The sequence below is a fragment of the Rattus norvegicus genome, chromosome 6 (genome assembly GCF_021556685.1).
Source record: "Rattus norvegicus strain SHRSP/BbbUtx chromosome 6, alternate assembly SHRSP_T2T, whole genome shotgun sequence".
NCBI classification, from domain to species: domain Eukaryota; kingdom Metazoa; phylum Chordata; class Mammalia; order Rodentia; family Muridae; genus Rattus; species Rattus norvegicus.
In genome coordinates, this window is record NC_141539.1 from 129,721,902 (window position 1) to 129,746,146 (window position 24,245).

A 24,245-nucleotide genomic window follows, 5' to 3' on the forward strand; every position below is an offset into this window, starting at 1 on the left:
CAGCCTCTGCTTCACACATCTAGGAGCCATCCCCTTTTTCCTGGCAAACATAACAGATAGCAGCTAAAATATGCATTGTATGAGAGCTTAAAATTGCAGGATTCATCAGCATTGCCATCACACCATCTGGCTGGTCCCTGCCAATCTGTGGAGAGCTACACCATACAGCAGCTCAGGCCAGCCTTCCTCCTCAGCAAAGACCAAAGCCACCTCCTTCACCTGTACTCATGCTAAACAGTCCCATCACTCATATACATATTTTTCTATTATAATGAGTATTAAAATGAAATGGTAAGCCGCATGCGTGAATTCGTCCAGGCCAGCACTTCTGGCTGGACGATTTACACCACTGAGCTGGCTCTCATCTTAGAGCTGACTTACAGAATAATGTGGGGGAATTACCAGTTTCATATGCAGCAAATACAGTGGGTTGAATATGGACTTAGCAAGAATCATAAGGTTAAAAAAACCCAAACAAGGTAAACATGGTGACATACCTTTAGTCCTGGTAACTTAGCAGACAGAGGCAGATGGACCTCTGTGAGTTAAGAGGCCAGACTAGTCTACATTGTGAGTTCCAGGACAACCAGAGATACATAATGAGACTCTCTCAAAAACAAAACAAAAAACAACCTAGACATTGCGGTTAAAAAAATTAAATCACCACAAGATAAATTCTGTGCCCCATTTAAGAGGGTTTTGATATTAAAACCGGCTGCAAGGCCCTAGAGTGGTTATTGGTTGTCCAGTAACAATGCCATCATGATCACTGGAGGGTCTTGTCAGACTCAAGTCTGTTCTGTGGAGGGAGCCCTCCTCACTGACTCGGCAGGCCAGAATGGGTCCCATAATTTCCCTTCCTATAAGCCGAGGCCGCAGAGTACAGTGCTGCTGTGGCACCTGTGGAGCCGACTTCAGATTGTTGTTCTAAAGGCTCTAGCCCTGTTACAAACACTGTAACAGTGTTTCCATCAGGAACGAACTCATCTGACCAAAAGCAACACAAAACAAATCAAACTGGACTCACTTCTTAAACAGGCAAGATCGGAACCCTTAGTCCTGCAAGGAGGGCTATGGCTCACAAATACAAGTGCCTGTCATGAAAACCCAACCTTGACTCTGATGTGGTCAAATGTTCAATGAAAAATGTCCAGTAAAATACGACTTTAAACTAAAATGTGTAGAAAAGAGCCTCCATGGAAGATACCCTTATTCCAAGGCTCACAATGGAGAAAAGCACTCTATCACTTACAAGGCTCTGCACATACTCACTTGTTTGGAAATCAAAGTAGAATCTCTTTCCTTTGAATGTACAGATACATTACAGTCATTGATAAAGTCAAGTGCTTCTTCTAACTCCATCAGCAGTCTTTCATAAAGCCCACTTCTGTCAGTAAATGGTCCGCAATCCACCACAATCTCACAAGGCTGAGAAGTGTATCTTTAAAAATCAGAAACAAGTTGTCAGTATCATCAGAGAAAATTTAAAGCTGCTCTCTAAAGACAAGGAAAAGAAGACACTAAGACATCACCCCCAAATGCTAGCAGTGTGGTAGGAGTTCTGGTTCTTAGCTTATACTTCCTCATATTTCTGAATTTCCCCAGGGCAAATATGCAATCTTTTTTGTTTCTAATAATTTATTTTTATTTTATGTGCTTGGTGTTTGCCTGCATGTATGTCTGTGTAAGGGTGTCCGATCTCCTGGAACTGGAGTTAAGACAGCTGTGAATTGCCATGTGGGTGCTGGGAGTTGAACCCAGATCCTCTAGAAGAGCCGACATTGCTCCAGCCCCCCTTTTTGTTTTTAATAATATATTATTTACAAGAGTTCTTTTTCCTAAAAGAAAAAAAAAAAAAAAGAATGCAAGTTGGATGTTTACTACATCTCGGGCATGCTGGGAACTCTACTCCAACTCAATCTGAATGTCTGGAGGACTGCAAAAGAGACAAGTGTGGATGATATTGGGGAACTCCACAAGAACAAGGTCATGCCTCTGCCTTTGTAGAAGGCTCAGCTACAGTTCTTCGCCTTCCCCAAATGCCCTCTGCTTCATCTTTTAAAAATTCATTTACCTTCTCTATTTAGGTTAGGTCTCTACTAAAGCAACAAGGCGGACTCACGGCTCGCTTCCCAGTGACACTTGGCTTCAGTTAGCGGGAGGCCAGAAGTTCAGAAAACTTTTATGAAAAGATTTCATTGGAGTCCCCAAATTGGGTTTTGTTTGGTAGGTAGACTGGTATCTTTTATTCACTTAGGCAGAATGGAGGGAAAAAAATATTCAAAGTAGCCAGTAATTGTTTTTTGGAAACAGAACTGATCAGTAGAGGTTACCAGGGAATGTTTGATCACTAAATAGGCAGCTTAACGTACTATCTGAAAATTTCTACTTTTAGTTACTTTTAGTTATGTATAGATGTGTGTGTGTGTGTGTGTGCGCGCGCGTGTATGTGTAGATCCTTTAGAACGGCAGCAAGCACTCTTCTTTTTTTTTTTTTTTAATGTAGAGAATACTTTATTAGTTTTTGTAATCAAACCCACGTATATAAGACCTTACATATTTAATACAGTGTGTTACCCCTGTACAAATGGAAAAAACTTAAGTTCAACATTTCTAGACCAATATGGCTGTTAATTTCTGTAGAGTGCCAACTCAACACAGTAAACGGGGATACTTTTTTCGAAAGTTGACAGCACAGGTAAAGTTTCAAAAAATTCAAATTATATATCTGTATATATATATTTATATTTATATAAAAAGACCAATAATAGCAGTGTGTTATGCATCAACAGCAGCAACAGCTTTTCCAGGTTCTGCAATCATCTGAACAAAACTGTAGAGACATCCAGCACACTCCATTAAAAAAAAAAAAAAAGTAAAAAAACAAAACCCGAGAAAACAGCACAGTTCTGTTACTCTTGTGGTACCTGGCACCATTTTTTTTTTAAATTAGCTTCTCAATCATCATCTGGAAAGAAAACATTCTGAGCAACATCATTAAAAACAGCTCTGATAAAGCACGGTCACTACTACGTATCATAAAGCAGGTACAAGCTATTTTACATCCACAGAGGTATGATACAGTACTGTCCTACATCTATAATACTAGAGGATACAATTTAAAAGGCATTATTTGAGACTTGATTCTACTTTTCCAGCAGAGGGCCCAAAGGATGGTGTGACACAGCTTTGTAAAGAAACATACTCTAGACAGGATTTCCTTTCACTAGTGGCACAGTTCTAAGGATTCATTCTCTCCATGAATGTCAGCTAAAACCGTTATTAAAAAAATGAAATATCCCTAGAACAAAACCGTATAACCACCGGATTCACATGAAGATGACCTAGTGGAGACAAGCTGGACCTCACCTTACCAACAAGCTATCAAATCTGTTATGTTTAAACAGTGAGACCTCCAAGGAAGGAGATGCCAAGTAGTGCTTCAAAGCTTCGGACCACAATCAAACACAGCATCCTTTTCAACAGAAGCAGAAGCTCATCTGAATATGCTCATGGATGCTGACATCAACATTTAATCATCTCCTCACTCATCCAGGAAGAGGGGGAGATCAGTTACTACTGTACTTTATTGTGTTCAACCAAATCACCATGTTACAAAAATAGCAAGCTGCCATAATAAAAAATAAGGCTCCTCTATCCAGCACCAGATAGCATCATTTTACTTTCAAGCCTAGAAATTGCACACTTGTATATAAACCAATCGAAGATGAGGATTGAGAGTTCATCTTGGTGGATTTTTCCTTTGATGAATATGAAGTGTCCTTCCTTATCTTTTTTGATGACTTTTAATTGAAAATTGATTTTATTTGATATTAGAATGGCTACTCCAGCAGCAAGCACTCTTCTTAACTGCAGATCCACCTCTCCAACCCCTAATGTGAACTCTTTTAACTTCTACAAATCTCAAACGTTTTGATTTATTTATTCGTCGTGGGGTCTGTATGACGGGGCAGGAATTCTCATACCACAGTGCATGAACAGGAGAGCAACGTTGAAGTCAGTTCCCTCTTTCTACCCTGAAAGAGGGACCCATGTATTTAACTTGGGTCAGGCTTTAACTGCTGAGCCACTCCACTGGCCCTGTTAAGTATTAATCTATGTTTTGTAAGGTAAAGTGGCCACTGCCCACTTTTATTCATTTTTTTATGTCACTCCTTGGGCCCACTGTGCCTTTCACAAATCACAACAACCAGAAAAGTACACACTACCCCAAAAGCACACCAGTGATTTTAGTGAGTGAAAAACAGTAAAAACACTCAATACATAGTTTTCATTTTTCTTAACCCAAATGTCTTATGCTTCTTTTCTCTCTGTGAGAGAAAATGCCTTCACAGGAGAATTTGAGCTCACAGGTCAAAGAGCATCCCTTCTATTGGATCTCATCAAGGCATCAGGAGCTTAAAGCAGCCATGCACTTTACCACAGCAACAGGAAAAGAAACAAAGACAACAGCCTGGAACTTAACACACTCAGAGAGCTGTTTGGAGAACCAGAGAACATACGAGCTAAAAGATTACAGTGTTATTACTACAAAGTTTTATGGTGTTGGACTTCTCCCCAAAGCCTCCCTTAATACAAGCCAAGCAAATAAACTCAACCCAGTTGATGATGGAATGTGATGTGACTTTAAAAGCATATGTTGTGTGCGCACGGACATCACAGCTGTGTTGGCCGAGGGACATAAAGAACAGCCTGTCCCAAAGGTGGGCAGAGTCACTAGTGGTCTGCTAGTAAGGATATTAGACTATTCTGATGGGAACTTACAAACACACTTCCACACTCACACTATGTGTTCCCAGTGGTAGCTCGTCTCCCTACCAATCAGTGTGAGGCTTCCTGACTGAGAGTCAGTGAACCTGTTGTTCTAAATAAATCACCCAGCAAAAGGAACTTCAGGGGGACAGTTATTCTGGCTCATGGTTAGGGACACTGTTCATAGTGAACAGCAGGAAACTGAAGCAACTCCACATCACATCCAGTCAGAGAGCAATGGATGCCTGTCTTAACTTTTTGCTTTTCATTCAGTCTGAACCCAGGGAATGGTGCCACCTGCTTTTAGGCTAGGTCTTCCCACCTTAATTAACTGGATTAAGATAATCTACCAGAGGCTTGTCTCTCTCCCAGGTAATTCTAGATTCTGCCAAAATGGCAATTTTCATTAACCACCACAGCTCCTCTCTAACAGATCAGTCAGGCTGTGTGAATGTGCCTGTTTCCATGTCAATTAAATTACAGAAGCTCAAAATGCTAACTCCTCAAATGAGACAACCCATAAATCACAAACAGCACTTTTCTCAGAAACCTGCAACCAATTTTCAAAATAAGTGTTTCACAAGTATTTTAAAGTATGTTACTGAATTCTCTTGAGAATCCTTCAATGTCTAGGTCAGAATAACAAAGCACAGGCCGGAAATATTCTGATTAAGTCCCCAGTCTAGCAACACCAGGGAACAAAAAGGGCTGTCTTAGGGTGACCATCCTGTGATGAAACTCCGTGACCAAAAGCGACAGGGGGAAGGGTTTATTCTGCTTACACTTCTGTATCACAGCTCATTGTCAAAGGAAGTCAGAACCTGAAGGCAGAGCTGACACGGAGGTCATGGACGAATGCTGCTTATTGGCTTGCTCCTCATGGCTTGCTCAGTCTGCTTTCTTATAGAACTCAGGACATCAGCCCAGGGATGGCCACACCCACAATGGGTTGGGCCCTCCCTCACTGATTACTAACAAAATGCCCTACAGGCGTGTCTATTTATAGGTCAGTCCTCTTTTTGGAAGCATTTTCTCAGTTGAGGTTCCTTTCCCTCAGATGACAACAGCTGTGTCAAGCTGGCATAAGAGGAGAGGGGACAGTGAACCCGAGCGTCACCGTCACAGAAGGTGGGAGTGCCCCACTCAGGCTATCTACAGAAACAAGGGGAGTTGAGATGCCTTTGTACTGGCCGGTCATTCTACTTACAAAGACTTCTCAGTCTCCCTCACTCCTTTCAGCAGCCATATGTCACTGAAATAGGTACCAAATGAGAGATGCTAAAAGGATACCAAAGACTCTCCACAGGTCATAGCTGGAGCTGGTCTTTGCTACTTTGTGGGCTGTTCTTTTCCCCACCCCACCCCACCCCACCCCACCCCAGGTTTCACCCCTAACCCCAGATAGGACAGAAACAAAAATAGAGGGAAAGAGATCCCTGAATCCATTTCTTTCCTTTTGTTTCTTCTTCGACCACTAACAAACTGCAAACAGTGTCCCTTCAAGTCCAACAACCCCACTGCCATCCACCTCTCGGGGCCCTCACATTTATGCACCCTGTGAAAAGTTCCTGGAATTCCAAAGTCACACAATCGCAGAAACTATCTGCAGCTGGCAAACCATTCTTCTGCTAGAGCACGAGGGCAATCATGGTCAGCTGCTCTGACAGCCTGAAGCAGCCCTACATCCCCACACCTGGGATTAAAACAAAGCACATGCTTATAACATTTCTGTAGTTTTTAAAGAAAGAAACTTCCGGCATTCTCAGAGATGCAGGTGCACACGAGCAGCACCCTTAAGCTAAGGGGGCTGTCTCGGGAGCCTACCTGTCCAGGACCACCAGGTCAGTTGCGGTCTCAGCGCCACTCTTGAGAATCTTTTCCAGTTTCTGAATCTTTTCTTCCAATTCGTCTGGGTCACATTTCCCATTTAAAATGGAAGCAGTTAGTCCCAAAATTCGAGGGCATGATGGACAACTGTCACAGAGCTAACATAATAGAAGATACAGGCAGTAAGGACTTCATCATGCAGTACCACAGCGAGGACACTGCCACATCCAAACACAGGAAACCACTAAGACCCATTTCTCTGGAAACAGTAGCACAATACCATAAATTACAGTAGTTTCCACTTAAAGATTTCTCAAAAGGGCATATTTGGATACTTTAAAAATATGTCAGTTGACATCATGATGTTAGAAACATAAGAGATTATATAGATTAAATGAACAATAAGATTCACTCACTTGTAGACTAGAATCAAGTTCCCAATACTGGTAACTATCACCATTACTCTTCGAATCTTTTTTTAATTAATTTTTGTTGTTGTTGTTTTAAATATTGTATGTAAAAGCTGGCTCAGCAATTAAGAGCATTGGCCGCTCTTCTAAAGGACCCATGTTTGATCCCCAGTGCTCATACATTGGCTCACAACCATCTGTAATTCCAGTTCCAGAAGGACCTGACACCCTCTTCTGGCCTCTGGCACAGACATACATGGGTCAAACTCCTATACATGTAAAAATTAGAAAATTTAAAACTGTATGTACTCAATAACTTAATTATATGATCATGAATTATTGAAGTGATAAAGTCTAAAACGTACCTTCATAATTTCACGATAGGGGTGGTCTAGAATTGCAAGATGACACTCATCAAACACCAAAAGGTTAATGTCTGACAGTGATAAGTAACCATTTTTCAAAACATTCAAGGCGACATAGCAAGTCATAATGAGAACCTAAAATAAAACTGACATCAGTACACAAATGCCATTAACCTGCCTGGTTACGCCTCTATGAGAGACCACAAGAGTCAGTGCATGGAAGCGAGGCTTATGAAATTCATGGATAAAAATTAAAGCAAAAGAATTCACATATGTACATCATACATACAAACATTGGGACCAAGATATGAATGATGAAAGCATGGGAAAAGCTGAAAGTCCTTAGACAACAGACCCTGTCCCTATAAGTTCTAAATCATCTTGAGGTTTCCTCAGCCATCCTTGTCAGATGAGCCCTGTCAACCTTGTCAAATCACAAAGAATTCACATTTTTAATTTTTCTCCATTGAGCTGACAGGGTTTTCTGAAAGATTAATACTTTGTATAGTTTGTGGACATGCTCTATTATACAGATTCATTCCAATCCACAGGCTACCGAAGGTCAGGCACAATGCAGCCCTCAGCCACTCTGGACCTCCTAGCACCACACACAAGAAGTCCTTTGCTACATGGAAACATGAAGGCAGAGGGAGCCTCCTTCAAAGACCAGAGGCTTCAACCAGGAAACTTTCCCAACTTGCAACATTATGTAACTCAAAAGTACATTTTCTTCAGGTTCAAAATAAGTCACAGACATTTGTACTTTTTTTTATTTACATTTTAAATGTTATCCCTTTTCCCAGTTTCCACTCCAACTTTTCTAGCAGGTAAATAATGGCAGCTCTCTCTTTTCAACCCACTGAACAACACATTTTAGTAATTTACCTGATCTCAGATGAACCTTCAGAAACAGAGAGTGCAAAGGGATGGGAAGGAGAGGGTCTTAAAGCTCCTTGGCTAGCTAAGGCTGAGGTTAGAGGCAAGTCAGGGGCTTGCAGAACGTGCACAGGGAAGCATCTCTGCAGGTCTCACCTGGTGCTTAGTAAACTCTTGGCTCCATCTCTCTTTTGTCCAAGATGCATTCACTTCGAGGTTTGAGTACTCCCCAACCTTGAGATCTGAGTGAGTTCTGACAGCTGACACTTGTTGAGCAACCTGGTTTGCTAATCACAAAGATAATATGTGACTATGAACATTGTGACATTGGCTTCTGAGCAGTTAAAGATATTATCAGTTGTTCTTATACACAGCCACCAGTTTTTTTTAAATAGCTAACTTAAAAATCACAGTTCCAAAATTACCTTTTAAAAGTCATTGCTAAGCCTAGCCCCTTCCTCTCCCATCACTTCCAGGGCAACCTCATACCCTTCACAGCTGACTTCCAACCTAAGATCTAAGTCCTTGGCAGGCTGGACGGGCAGCAGCTCTACACTCGTCCCTCCTGCCCTCCTCAAGGAAAGGAAGTCAGTCCACCAAGAAGTACTATTCAACTTTCACTCTACGCTAGACTCTACGCTGTCTTTGTAGACAGAGGGGTCAGCTGGCCTCACAGGCTCTGCTTTCACTCTGCCGTCCTAAACTAAACCCAACAGCCTCAAAGGAGCATGGAACGTCTCAAACCGCCTCATCAACAATCACCCACCTAGTCAGCCTCAGCCTGCCTGCTTTATGAAGCTAAAACATCAAGAATGGAAGTGATTTTAACAACTCAGTCATCTCCCCAGAGAAGTCCTCATCTAAGAGAAACAGAGTCTGAACAACTGAAAGGAATTCTACATAGAAATGAAACAGTATTTTGGATAGCAGGGCTTCAGTAAGCACACTCTATGTCAAACTTGTTTTACTTTCAATAATTAATACCCACAGAGATAATCTGTTTAAATATGAAGCCTCATCCAATTTTCTCATCCCATGTGGGAAGTGATGTTTGATTACCAGAGTTGACGAGGAACACAGTCCTTTTTGCATGCGGACTGAGGTCGCCCCTGATCTGGTGGGCCAGCTCTTTGGTGAGCAGGACGGCGATGAACGTCTTCCCTGAGCCAGTGTTCAAGCACACAATGGTGTTGTGGTCCAGAGCTGCTTCTAGCAGCTCAACCTGAAACATGGGAGATCACAGAGTCTTAGCCAGGCACCGCGCTGAAGAACTGGCCTGCTTTAAACAGAACAGTGTCCCTGTTTTCTAAAATCTTCTACAGACAACTCTGCAAAAGGAAAACCACTATCTTCCCATTATTCAAGAGAAACAGGGGAGTAAATGAATGCCACACACAGCTGTGCTGCTGTAAACATACATTAAAACAGCATCAGCAATGTCACTTAAGAATAATTTCTGCGTAGGCCACTTCTCTAGAATGACATGCGTGACTGAACCCTACCCTAGGTATGCTTCTCCCTGACCAGGACTGAACATCTAACCAATCTCCACCCCAACCCAGCTTATTAGGACTGGTATACCCAATGGATATTATTAGGACTGGTGTACCCAATGGATATTATTAGGACTGGAGTACCCAGTGGATATAAAGGGACTAAGAAACAGAACCAACATGACACATCAGTTACCCAGCAGATGTTAGAACAGAGAAGAACAATTAAGAATAAAAGTGTTTTGAACAAGAAAATTAATCAGAAGAGGCAGGCTTGAAAGGGTAAATGAGTTTTATAAGTTGTGTCAACTCTATACTAATGTATTCCATTTTAGTGACAAATGCTCCAGTATTAGTGGTCTCATTAGTACCTGGTATTTTCTTGGCGTATAAATGTTATCATGAATTGCTTCTTGTTGCCATGGCAGTCCAAAGAAAGGACCCATTGGTGAGGAAGCAGGGGTCATGAGCTGCAGGCCTGCCATGCTGAGGGGCTGCAAAGCAGGGCTTTTCATTCATCCAGTGTTTCTTTCATTGCATTTTGTTCTAGCACAGCTTACTATAAAAGGGAAAAAGAATACCATTACACAACCATGCGGGGTTAAAACAAAGGAAAGCACAGGAACAAGGGAGACGCCACACTACCACTCCCTCAAGCCTTTTCAGATTCTTCCCATGGTCGGTTTGGTTTCTCTTGAGATCTAAGAGGATGGTTTTAAAAGTCAAGCAGTCCATACCCAAACTGGCAATCGTATAGCTAGAAGCTTGTCTAAAAAAATGAACCAGACAACTGCACAAATACATATACATTAATTTGTATTGTTACATCAAAGTGTGTGTGTGTATAATTGACAACTATAACTGCACATTAAAACTATCCTTAGACATGCATATTTACACATATACCTACTCCCAATAAATTACGCCCATGACTCTCCTTGTATGGAAAACTGTCCATGTCATCTAAGCACCCTCCCGTTTTCATATACTCTTTCCAGAAGTAAATTTCACTATTAAGTTGGCAAAATAAAAATTGACCTTTTAAGAAAAATTTATGTGTGTGTACATATATGTGTAGGCCACTGTGTTCAAGTGTGGAGGTCAGAGGACAACACTGGATGTCACCATCCAGTTCACTCATTTTTTGAGACAAGAACTCTCACTGAAACTGGAGCTCAGCATCAGTAACACCAGGGGCTGCACAGCACAGCCCTCTAAGCATAGCAGTCACATTCTCACAAGAAAGGCTGGAACTACTTGTAGGGCACCCTGAAGCAAGTCTTGCTCACAGAAGGAGCATGTGAGGAGGGTCAGTGGAACTTACTTACCTGAAGTTTCAGCTGTTACCTGCTCTATACCTCCCACCCTCTGCAGGAGTCCTGCTCCAACTACACAGGGCCTCAAGGCCTCAGGGGCTCTGGAGTAGAAGGCTAACATAGCAGGGATTCCATCTCTGGAGCTATAGGAAGCTGCCATCCATTCAGGGACAAGAATTTCCAATGGTATGTCTGCCATCCAATTGTATGGATGCTTTGTGGTCACCCACTCTCCTGTGAGTGGCCTCTCACTGTTGCTCTGTAAGTGAGCTCAATAAACTCACTGGTTTCCCCCAAGTTGGACTTTAGTGGAGTCAAAGGAACAGGAATCTCAAAACATTTAACAGTCTGCAAGCTCATAATAACTGGCCAGCCACCAAGACCTCAGGATCTGTCCATCTCTACCAGCAAGCATGACATATATACAACACATCAGGTCCCCAGTGTTGGGAATACAGATAATCACCACAGTGCCTAGCTTTTACACAGATGCTTGGGACCAAGAAACCAGTCCCCATGGTCCCACTGCACGCACTACATGGCTATTCATCCCAGCCCAATCTTTATAAAATCTCAACCAGAAAAGAAGGCTAGGATGGATGTCAAGACTCTACGTGAAAGCCTATCAGTAGCTCCCCTGGATGAGCAGAACTCACCAATCCTGCATTTGGAATTGTCACCTTCCTCTGCTTTGTGCTGTTCTCTGCTATTACTCTAGGACACTGGAAGAGAAGTCGCTCCAGTTTCCTGAAAATCAAACAATTACTTTCCAGTCTTTTTCTTATGAAGATATAACACTGCACTTATGTTTGAGAAATCAAGATGGCATAATTGATTGTTCTGTATGTCTTGCATGCCTCCTTCCTTTGAAAAAGGCAGTAAGAATGATAATAAAGGATTAATTCACAGTTCATTCAAGGTACTGTTGTAAGGAAGCAGCACAGGGCATCAAGGACCTCAGCACCACCAAACAACATTATCATTAGGCATGTGTGGGGTGATAGCATTTTTGGAGAAGCTTTCAGGCATTTTTGCTGCTGCTGCTGCTGCTACTACTACTACTACTGGCTAGCTTTTACACAGGTGCTTGGGATCAAAGAAACCATATTCGTCATGGGAAATAATCAACTCACTTTCTGTTGGAAAATCTAAAAGTTGTATCCTTCAGTTGTATGGGAATACCTGACACCCATGGTTCCAAATTCCACAGCACACAGGACTCAAGCATTTTACACAGGAGTGTCAAATGTCAAGTTCATCTAACTTCTAAAGACCAAGAGGCCACCCTGAAGGTCCACCATCTAAGGCAGCAGTTTCCTGAGCTTCCTGGCTTGTCAACACTCTCTGCTGTCTACTTGACAACCATGGATGTTCTGTCTAGGAACCTCATTTTCACATAGCACACATGCTCATCTAGAGTTACCAGGACATTGTGGGAGGTTTCAACAAGACTAAGTCCTAGGGATGGGAATCTAAAAGGGAGGAAAAAAGACAGCAAAAATGCAAACAGCCAATGTTTCGTCTTCCACTTCCAAACACTATGCACATGAGAGCAGCCGCTGCCTCCTGTCTATAAGCCTCCTGCTTTTCTTCTCAGACAACCTTAATAATAATGATCAATCTAGAAAAATGATCTACAAAGGAAATTAAGTTTGCTCCAACTTTTTAAAGAGAAGGAAATTATTCTCCAAAACTCATATAAAATACAAAAGAAACTATGATAATATACTACACCAAAAAAAGGCCTGACAACAAAACACAGCATGTGATTTCAGGACAGACCTCAGACGGACATTTTTTCACAATAAAACCAGCTCTCCTAAGGAGTGTGATGTGAAGCATACACGATGACTGGCTGTTACAGCTCATCCACTGGTACACAGCTCCCAAGTTCAGGTGTGGTGGGAATGTTAACAAGCCACACTTAGCAGATTCAGTTACAACCTAGCCAGTATTACCTATCAACTGTAGCTCACTGGCTATTCCATCTCTAGGCTGGATCCCCATAACTGAAATCTCGGACCAGCCAGTCAACTTCCCTCAGACATCCCACACTCTCACACCTGTCACTCATTGCGCTCTCGTGCTGTCAGAAGAGCTCCGTTTCCTAGGTCCCACATATAGCAGAGACTACGCAGTATTTGTTGTTTTAAGCCTGCCTTGTTGCATTTAGCATAATGGCTTCTGTGGATAGTTAGGTCATCACAATGTCAGCATGTCCTTCTTAATTATAATATGTGTGTGTGTGTGTGTGTGTGTGTGTGTGTGTGTGTGTGTGTGTGTGTGTGCACGCGCGCATTCCCCCATCTGCTGTCAGGCACAGATACAGCTTTAGTGCTGTGACTGTTATGAACAATGATGTAATCCAAGTAAAGTTAAAGTTTTATCATTCAGAGATCTAATTTCATTCACAAAGGATAGTACTGGGTCCTTTTTAAAATTTATATTGTAGTATAATATAAATAAGTACTTGGTTTCCTTTAGGAACAACAGGTAACTGTGACTGTCACTCAGTATCCACTCTGCACTCTCTCCCAAATAAGAGCACTTTGTGTATCTGCAGCAGAGTACATCTGCTTGCCAAAACTGCCAAGGCTGGGTTTCAGACTTTCTACTACCTGCCAGTCACCTAGCCCTCAATCCATGCCACACGCCTCTCCTTGGACTAGGAACTGATTCATGCATGCAATGACAAAAGACCAAGTCACTGGCTGAAAAGCAATTCTTCCCTATGAACATGCTTCAAGCAATGCCAGCCACATCTGCTGCTGAAATCATTTGACAGCCATGAAAGAGATGTACTTCCAACAGTAACAATAAAGAAACTTGGTCCCTGGTAACAATGAGAAGCTCAATCAATCAACCTCAAAGCTCAGTCCTAATATCCTCGCCAAAGTCATGAGCCAACAAATTCCCTTACCATCCAAGTCAGCGTGAGTCGACTTTTTATGCAACTCTGAACAACTGACGACACTGTAAATCACTGTAAATGACACTGTAAATCACTGTCACTGCTTTTATAAAAGATCTGGGGGTCGGGGAGAGAATAGAAATCAAGGAAGGGAGGGAAAAAAGAAAAAGGGAAACTCAGGGACAGAGCTGAAAGAAAAAGCCATCAGACTAGAAGCTTGAGGTCGTCCCAGGGATGCCCTCCGGCTGCCAGAGGACAAGCTAAAACTTTGTTTCCAGCACAACATTCAGGAGTCCAACATGGCTCGCGCAAGAGACAGGAACAAACCCCATCTAGAAGCTTAGAATTCTGAAGTTTAGACATTCTCTCCTTATTTGTCCTTATGAATTTTTTTTAAATTTTTAGCAAATCTTCTTGAGATTACTAATAACCATAAACTATTCTTCTAGAACTTTAAAAAATTCTTAGCTTTGAAATAGCTCCTCTTGCTTTAAAATGGTCAATTAGATTGTGTGACCTTGAGTGCAGGACTGTATGTTTCTCTTCATTCTACCAGCCACTGCCCCAAACCACAGCTGGGACACAACAAACAAACATGCAAGTGTGCAGAAAGCCAAGTCAGCTGAGTGGCACAAGCAGCTTCCCTCTGGCTCCTATAACATAGCCACTTTACACTTAGGCACAGACACACACTCTCCTCCTTTCTCTGTTCTTCCTAGAACATAGGCTCCCTCAGAACAAGATACGGGCTTCATTTTCTGTATATCAAATCTGTTGCTCCCATGTTTGTGTGTGGTGTGTGTGTGTGTGTGTGTGTGTGTGTGTGTGTGTGTGTGTGTGTGTGTGTAAAACTGAGTCAGGAATTCATGCATAGCCAGCCACACAAGAATGTCATCAGGGGCAAGGCAATAGATTTTTTATTTGGTTTGGAAATGAATGTTGCCATCTCTAATGGTAGAAAATAAGATTTTACGAGGTGGAAGACAGCAATTGAACCCTTCCAATTATATTTTCCATAAGAGCATAATATTAATATTCATTTTTATTCATTTTATATATGATGGCTGGCCCCAGTAAAATACTTTCTATTTAAGGAAAGCAAGCCCAATATTAAAACATCACTAGGTAACCTAGTCATGTAATAACAGGAAAATCTATAAAAATTCTGCCAATTTTTGCTTTCTTTGGCATGTGTCAGTTGATTTCATTTTAAACTTAGCCATAAGTGAAAGGCACAGAACCCCTGATGATATATAAGTGTTTGAGCCTTCTAGATGAACCATTATTAACTTCTCTGACAGAGCCAAAGGATTAACCCCAAGTGACTATTTTCAATGGGGTTTTAATTTTTATCAAATAATCGACGCTGGTGGAGCTGTTGGGCACCTTCTGGGGTCTCCTCACTTAGCAATGTTTACGGAGACTGCGGTGCTGTGCAGAGCACTTACCCAGTGCAAAGCAGACCCTGACTCAGTGTCCAACACCACAAAAACAGCAGCAAACAGACAAAAAGAATAAGGTAATAAAACACAAAATGAGCCCTCATCCTCTCCACCGATGCCAACCCAGATTTACCGTTTTAATGTCTGCGAGCGCTGTGTTGCTGCTGTCTGAACTGCATTCTGACATTGTGATAGCTTATTGGAAAATCACAGCATGCCCAAGCTTCAGCTCTAAAATAAATGCACAAACAGTCGAGTGTAAGATTCCTGTAAAGGGAACGCACACGCCAGAGTCCTTCTCAGATGAGGAGCTGGTAACAAGCTGTTATTTTGTATCAACTTTTAAACAGACATTTTAGGATTTGGGGACATGTTAGGATGCCAAGTCTTCTTCTAAAACAAGGAACAGAGAATGCAAGGCAGCACAGGCAAGCCTGACTCCAGAAAGAGAAAGCTGCAGCCAAGCTCAAGGAAAGACTTCTAAAGAATACATACATGCAGCTCAGACATTAAAGATCATGATTACAGAGGACAGAGAAGGAAAGAAGGAATGACATATTACTTCCTAGGTTCACATGTAAAGCAAATGAAAATCATCAGAAGAAGCTCTTGCCAAGAAACCCAAATAAACCTAGAGCTAAGCCTTTAGTGTATGCGCGAAATCCAACAGTAATTCCAAAACCAAATGAAATTAAATAAATACAAGAACTGGTTTTTTTGTTTTTTTTTTTTCGGAGCTAGGGACCGAGCCCAGGGCCTTGTGCTTGCTAGGCAAGCGCTCTACCACTGAGCTAAATCCCCAACCCCAATACAAGAACTGTTAAACCTGTTCGATCCACTTTCACCAAACTGGGTTATAAGTTCAAGACAGATTAACAATGCTAGTGTTGGGGGAAAATTAAATATGGGATGCCTTTCCTAAATGATTATTATGATTTAAAACAAAAGAAAGAAAGAAAGAAAGAAAGAAAGAAAGAAAGGAAGGAAGGAAGGAAGGAAGGAAGGAAGGAAGGAAAGCATAAGGAGTTGATAGGAAAAGCTTGGCGTGCTCAACCCTGACCTTAGCTTTAGCGCCGGCCAGGAGGACTTAGGGTCAGCTCACTGCACCTACACTGTTATCACACAGCAAGGACAGGGCAGTGAGTGGCTGGCTCTTGGCACTCATTTATGCCCAAGCCTTTCACACACCCATGGGCTGGTAAATTCATTTTGTACACGTTAGCTGGCTGTTAATAAATCAGACTGGGACAACTTAACACTACTTTAATAGACACATATTTACCTCGAAATGCTGACTCTAAGTTCTTTCAGTTTCCAAGTCTGTATTTATGCATACCCTAGGTAACCTAAAAGCAATCAGAGAGAGTATTTTAGAAGACACAACTCATTTTTCCAAAAGGAAGTTAAGAAATTGACTTCACAAATTAGCTACTTAATAATCTTTTTATATTTAACATCAAAATAAAATCCTTCATAACAGGATTTTCTACTAAAGACAAGAAAACAGTCCATGACTGAAAGAGCTACCTGTTAAAATTAGTATTCCACTCTAAAACAACGGTGAAAAAGGAGCAAGTTCAGTCAGATAGCACAACAAATTCCCTCCTTACCTGCCTGTAAGTGTACTGAGCACGATGACACTCTACAGCACCACACGCTTCTGACCTCCCAGCCCGCCTGTCCATCTGTCCATCTGACTCCTAGGACAACCTCATCCTTCACTAGACTTTTTTTCCCCAAAACAGGGTTTCTCTGTATAGCCCTAGCTGTCCTGTAACTCGATATGTACACTAGGCTGGTCTCTGCCTCCTGAGCGCTGGAATTAAAGGCATGCACTACCACAGCCTGGCTGTTCACTACATTTTTAATCACACTGTACATGCCACCCAGTAAGATGCAAAGGCCATGCACACCAACATGAGTTGTAGGAACACATACCATGAACAAAGCTGTGTGGAGAAACTTCTGACACCTTATGAGAAAACTCCACGTAAACAAGACAAGCCCATCTCTGTTACTGCCTAACATGGCTGTTCTCAGACTGTTTCATGCCCCTCCCTCCCAGGTGTAGCGGATAGACTGTTTATCACCACAACTGGTTATGGCTATGTGTTTACATGCTTCTATGGGAAAACCATGTCTTTGCCATGTGTGGCTTATCCTTGTGACTGAACACCTTACTCATATGACTGACTCTTCTTAACCCTCAGAGTATAAACTGTCTGATGCTCTGAATAAAGTGCATGAGACTTGGTCCACCTCAGTTACTGGCTTCATCCTCCCAGGTACTACTCTAGAGCAGTAAACAATGGGTGATAGGTCAGCTCCACTCTGTTTATGCCTGCCTGTTTCTAGCAATGTTCTAACCAAAAGTCAACCAGTATAGGATTATCTAGTTTTCTAGTTACACGACTAGACAATCTGTACACAGGTAGAAAGTCCATTTGGCAAGTATAGGATAGTGACTTACGTTGGTAATAAAAAGTTAATAAATCATTATCTAATTTTAATTGATAAAACATTACAAATATATAAAATTCTGACTCGTAGGTCCCTTTAAGATAAGATGCAGGCTGGAGACTGCTTTTCCAGAGGTCCTGAGTTCAATTCCCAGCAACCACATGGTGGCTCATAACCATCTGTAATGAGATCTGATGTCCTCTTCTGGCCTGCAGGCAGAACACTGTATACATAAGAAAGCTTTAAAAAAAAAAAAAAAAGATACAAGTAATACTAGGTTTTAATACAAACAAGAAGCTCCCATCAGCACCCAACTACAGCAGAAAGGCTCTATCGTGTTGGGTGCAAAGAGGGACGGACAGACAGCCCTTGCAGTCCAAAGCTTGCAGCACCTACAAGTTCCTGGTATGAACTTTCAAAGCACACAAACAGACTCTCAGAGGCTCTGCTACTAACTTCAGATTTACTTCCCACTCACTTACTCCTGACTCCTAAGGAACAACTTCCATACAGCCCTAGTAAGCAAGAGAGAAGGTTCAGTATGAACACTATAGCATTAACAGGCAATCAAACTCGTTAACATAACAAGTTCCCGGGCTGGAGAGATGGCTCAGTGGTTAAGAGCACTGTTTGCTCTTCCAGAGGTCCTGAGTTCAAATCCCAGCAACCACATGGTGGCTCACAACCATCTGTAATGAGATCCAATGTCCTCTTCTGGTGTTGTCTGAAGACAGCTACAGTGTACTTATATATAATAAATAAATCTTTAAAAAAAAAAAAAACATAACAAGTTCCCGTAACAGAGGTGCTATGGGAGATCCGAACACTGACAGCAAGCAAGCCTAGATGACCTAGCACCAGCCAGGGCGTCCAAGTGACACCTGGCACAGGGCACAAACAACTACAGATTTTGTAAACTGACCTGTTGAAATCAGAAGAAATCCCTTTTCCTTTGTGTTTCAGAATTCCCTTCTCCTGCTGCAGTGTGTGGAACCTTGAGCCTCCAGTGCACTAACTACAGAAGGTTTCCTCCAGAGCTCCAAGCACGATCTCTGAAATATTACAAAGAAGGGAAGAACTAGCTTCCAGGAGGAGATTCCCATCACCTGATTCCCATTTATAAAACTGTCCTGTAGTCATCCAATCAGAACACTAGAGAGTTTACTTTGAGGGCATAGATGGAATGGACTACAAACCACTATGAAAAGTAAAGAAAAAGAAAGTGCTTTCAACATAAAGCTGACGAGTGCTGAGGAAAGCCTGAACACCACGGGAACTTAATTGGGTTCTCTTGACTGCAGGCCTAGAACAGACAATCATCTACCGTGTGCCAGACATACGATGTACAGCAAGAGGCCAGAGTCGTGTTTATGGATCATTATATACATTCTTTTCTTCCTTTCTATTGGTCACATAGTTCCTGTTGACTAGCACCAGCTTTTAGCTCCAACACAAGTTTCCCTACAAAAGGATTGTAGTGTCCCAGCTGCCTCGCTGTAAATGGTTCGCTCCATACAGTTACCGTTCAGAGCCATCTCACATCAATTCCTAGGACCTTCTTGCTTCCACTTTCTGGGTTTGGATTCACAGACGCCACTTAAGTGTGTAAGGAAAATCATATTCCTGCTGTCTTCAGAGCGGTCCTTGATGCACATCAGCCTAGTTTAATGTCATTCAAAATGAACCTGTTTCCTTTTTCCTCTACCTCTATGCAGAGAATTTCTGTGTTGGAAGACTTAAGTTATATTTCTCCAACATGGCTTTAATATGTTTTAAACACAGTCCACTCCTCAAGCAATACTGACACCAAATAGCAAATCGCATTTCTTGGAACTTACGTACTCATGAAACCCTAAAACATGTTCCCCATCTGCAGAAGGAGGACATTTACAAATAAAGATGGAGCAAAGTAGGCCGATTCCTGGACGTGAGAAAGGGGCCCACACCTCCAATGGTCGGCACTGGTTAACCCTCTCAAACCCCTTCCTCTCTAGTTAGCTGGCCTTAAGAATGCCAAGCCAAGCTGAGGTGCTGACCTCTTCATAGCAGGCACTATGAATGTGAACGATGCAGAAATCAATCTTTCCTTACTTATGATATCTTTATCATGCGAGGGACATATCAGGTAGGTCAAGGTGTGTGCTTATCAAGCATCCACTCCCCCTCTAAAACAGTTTCCTTGCCCGAAAGCAAGAACCTGTGTTAGGATGAAAGATTTTTTTTTTTAAAGATTTATCTATTTATTTTATTATATGAGTACATTGTAACTGTCTTCAGACACACCAGAAGAGGGCATCAGATGCCATTACAGATGGCTGTGAGCCACCATGTGGTTGCTGGGAATTAAACTCAGGACCTCTGGAAGAGCAGCAGTCAGTGTTCTTAACCACTGAGCCATCTCTCTCCAGACCAAAAATGAGCTTGGTAAAGCACACACAGAAACTATATTTCTTAACTTAAATGTTAAAGAATTCTTAAAGGAAAATCTAAAACACAATTTAAGATTCAACACAGAAGGGCTAGAGGGATGGCTCAGTGGTTAAGAACACTGACTGCTCTTCCACAGGTCCTGAGTTCAAATCCCAACAATTACATGATGACTTATAACCATCTGTAATGAGATCTGATGCCCTCTTCTGGTGTGTCTGAAGACAGCTACAGCGTACTCATATATAATAAAAAAATCTTTAAAAAAAATGATTCAACACAGAAAATACAACCTTGTATGTAACATAAAGCATACAAGATTTTACATAGTATTTTCAGTCAGATTAACACGCACATGCGCGCGCACACACACACACACACACACACACACATCAATTCATAAAGGAGAGCAAAACACACATAGCACCTTTAAACATGCCACCGTGGCCCAGTGATTATTTTGAGTTCAAGGCATTAAGGATCAACAGATTCAAGAAAAGGTCTCCACCTTTTCCTCTACCAAAAACTAAAGAATAAATCTCCCCAGCCTGCTCCAGAGGGAAGAGATCCGGCCCTATACTAGCAGGCGAAAATGGCCACATGATTAGTCTGGACGAGCAAACTTTATAAAGCAGCCCTTGGCTCCCACTAGCTCCTTCTCCATACCTCTAGCTACATCCTACAGTCTCCCAGGCCTAAAAGCCCAAGTCTTCTTTCCTGTTATTTCACACTCTGTCACACTTCGCTATGACTGTAATAAACACCCATATACATGAAATGAAAATAAGGGAGAAAAAAAACTTAAGTAATAAATAAAAACCTCAGTGAGGTTGGAGAGATAGCTCCTGGGTAAGAACACTTGATGAGCCTGCATGAGGACCCGAGTTCTGGTCCCCAGCAACCATGTAAAGGCTGGGTTTGGCTGAGCCTGTATGTAACCTCCAGGCTAAAAGGGGCAGAGACAGAACCTCACTAGTGCTCACTGGTCAGCCAGCAGGTCAAGAAAAGGTGTGCTCCCAGCTCCTGGTTCACAAAGGGACAAGGCAGAGAGTGACCAAGCAGGAGACTGGACATCATCTTTTGGCTTCTGCACTTGCACGTCCATGCCCACACTCACAGATAGACAGACAGACAGACAGACAGACAGGCAGGCACACACACACACACACACACACACACACACACAAAGAAATAATCTCCATCAAATGGTAAGTTTTGAAAATTTAAAATATAAAAGATAGGGCATACCCCAAATAACTTCGGAATATAAGATAATTGTACATAAAGGATGGATGACCTATCAACTATTTTTAGTGACTATATTATAGTAAGACTAACCTCAAACTAAAAACCAAAAGATTAAAGAAAGAGGAAAGAAATGGACTAATGAATGCCAGGATCCAAACACTACTCTCTTCTGATTGCTAAAAAGAACACAAGAGCTGTTGACATCTCTACTTGACGTAGCTGCATTATTAAAACCTTGGCGCCTTCTCCAGCCTAGTGTTTCATAAAACTCAGAGCAGAGTAGCTGCTACGCCACAACTATCCCTAACTGCCCAGGATATCCCATAGGCACATGTGTAAGCACAAGACTGAGTGAGGGAACAGTTTAGTAAACTAGGGTCTGGTTTCAAGAGGCAACTCAGTACAACCATTGAGAAGGATAGCAGATTATAACAGACATGTGTATGCTGTGACGGCAAATAAAAAAGCAATCTTTATTAGATGATTATCAAGATCTGCCTAGGTGTTAATTAAAACCTAGAGAAAGGAAAGGGGTAGAGAAGGAAACAGCCTTTTCTTTTCCATTTGTCTACAATTCAAATTCTACAATTTGAGCCGTATTATTTCAGATATAAAGAATAAACTTTCAAGTCAGGAATGATCTATAACAATATAATAGTTAAAGATCTGCAGGATCTATTTCCAAACGACCTTAAACAATCTGAATTATTTAAACAGATTAAATCTTCATCCTTGGCCCTCCAAGGCCCAAAGAACTGCCAGAATTACAGAGGTGTTGTTCTGCACAGCAGTTAGTGTGATATCATCCAATTGCAGCCATTTGAGGCTGTCTCATGGAACTGCTAGCCACTCAAAATTCTATGTCAATAAAAGGTGATCTGGGTCTATCCTTGAAGACAGTGGGTCACTGACATGTATCTCATGAATTTTCCCTGTCCAAAGTGCAAGGCCTGAATCTAGCCATCCAGAAACAAAACCAAATCTTATATTCATTTTGCAAGGCAAGTGGCCTGTAGTCTTCAAGAGTGAGCATCAGAAAAAAAGCTGAGAATTTTCCAGAATAAGAGGAGGAAAAAACAGCCAAGTGAGATCCTGAAATGGATGTATACAAAACCTTACTTCTCTAGTTAAATAAAAAGTGGTGTTTTAACAGAAAGTATTAGCATAAGCTAAGTACACGTACCCTAGAAACCACAAGCCCAAGTCTGAACTCTTCACGTGATGTAGTCAATGCAGGTAAACATCTTATGGGTGCATAAGATGGTACCAAGACTACCACATGTGTCCATATAAGTATAGATTTCTCTTTATATTTATATAATGTATACTTTTTATGTCTCTACATTTATAATACAGTCTTAAAAAAACCAGTATGTCTACAATACACCAGTTGAAAATTCTATTATAAACACCCCAAAGAACAAGTTTAGCAAAGCTTCCAGGTACCTAGCTAGAGAAGAAGGTGGACGCTAAAGTCTATCTTAACAAAAAATTATCCTACAGATCCAAAGAGTTGGGAGATGGCTCCCATAGATTGGAGTATTTGAATGCTTGTGCATAGGGAGTGGCACTATGACTAAACCTCTGAACTGTAAGCCAGCCTCAATTAAATGTTGTCTTTCATAAGAGTTTCCTTGGTCAGGGTGTCACGGCAATGAAACCTTAAGATATATGATATGTTAGTTTTTGCTTTATCTTATTATATTTTATTATTATCTCTTAGAAACCTATTTGTTTTCTAATGAGACAGAAAGGAGGTGGATCTGGATGGGAGGAGGGGTGAGGAAGAGATGGGAGTAGAGGGAGGAAAAATCATAATCAGAATATATTATAAGAGACCAAAAGCAAACAATATTTTCAATAAAAGGGGAAAAAAGAAAATATCCAAAAAATGATGCATCATGTGCCATTCCCTGTCTCCCTCCAGACCCACCCCATGCCCCACTCCTTCTCAGACTGACGACCTCTTTTTCTTTCAAGATTGTTCTTATATATGTAATAAATACATAAATACCAAAAACAGACAACTCATCTACGAAAATGTGCACCAGCCCTGTTTGGAACCATCTTCCATTATGAAACTGGATGTGTAGTTCACTGTTAGTAACATGGACAGTCATGACGTAGCCGAGGTACAAGACCATAACAAATATTCTCTAAAGTACATATCTGAAGAAAATCAGTATCTTCTAAATTTTATCAAAAACAAGAAATAGGCCAGAACAGGCAGCAAACTGTCTTCCTCATAACTTCAAGGAACCAAAAGCCATTAGGGGAGGAAGCAGACACAGAGGCCAGCAGCTACCCAGTGTGCCTCACTGACCAGCCTGAAGAGTCAGTTTTAAGTGGAGGGGTAATGGTGTCACTACGATGCCACAGGCAGAGAGGGCTGTGAGCGAGATGTGGGAAGAAAGGCGGTCACAGGCTTGCCCTGTTCCCAAGCAGAAGACAGAAGTTCTGGCTTCAAAGTTATGTCCAAGTGTTAGCTAAGTCTACTGTCTTCCTTTTTAACCGATAGGTGCACACCTCCTTTAACCCCAGCCCTTAGAAGTCTAAAGCAGGGCATCTCTGCAAGGTAAAGCCAGCCTGGTCTACACCATCAAGGCTGTCTCAAAACAAATGAATGACAGATAGCTACAGATTTAGCTCTTAAGCAAATAACCTTCTTCTACATCTCAAAGGTCAATGTTCAATCAT

General features: G+C 41.7%; 1 protein-coding gene across 6 annotated transcripts in view; it reads right to left on the reverse strand.

The window, feature by feature from the left end:
• The window catches only part of Dicer1 (dicer 1 ribonuclease III), a 64,991-nt gene that overhangs the window by 35,422 nt on the left and 5,324 nt on the right, over nt 1-24,245 (reverse strand). For 2 of the 6 annotated variants that reach the window (XM_087552903.1, XM_087552907.1), the window contains exons 2-9: nt 16,696-16,759; nt 15,547-15,644; nt 10,116-10,303; nt 9,311-9,473; nt 8,408-8,538; nt 7,376-7,510; nt 6,598-6,758; nt 1,273-1,441 (exon numbers count right to left, since the gene is read on the reverse strand). In XM_087552903.1, coding sequence (XP_087409029.1) covers nt 1,273-1,441; nt 6,598-6,758; nt 7,376-7,510; nt 8,408-8,538; nt 9,311-9,473; nt 10,116-10,259 — 903 coding nt within the window. In that variant the 5' untranslated portion in view covers nt 10,260-10,303; nt 15,547-15,644; nt 16,696-16,759. 6 annotated transcript variants of the gene reach the window in all.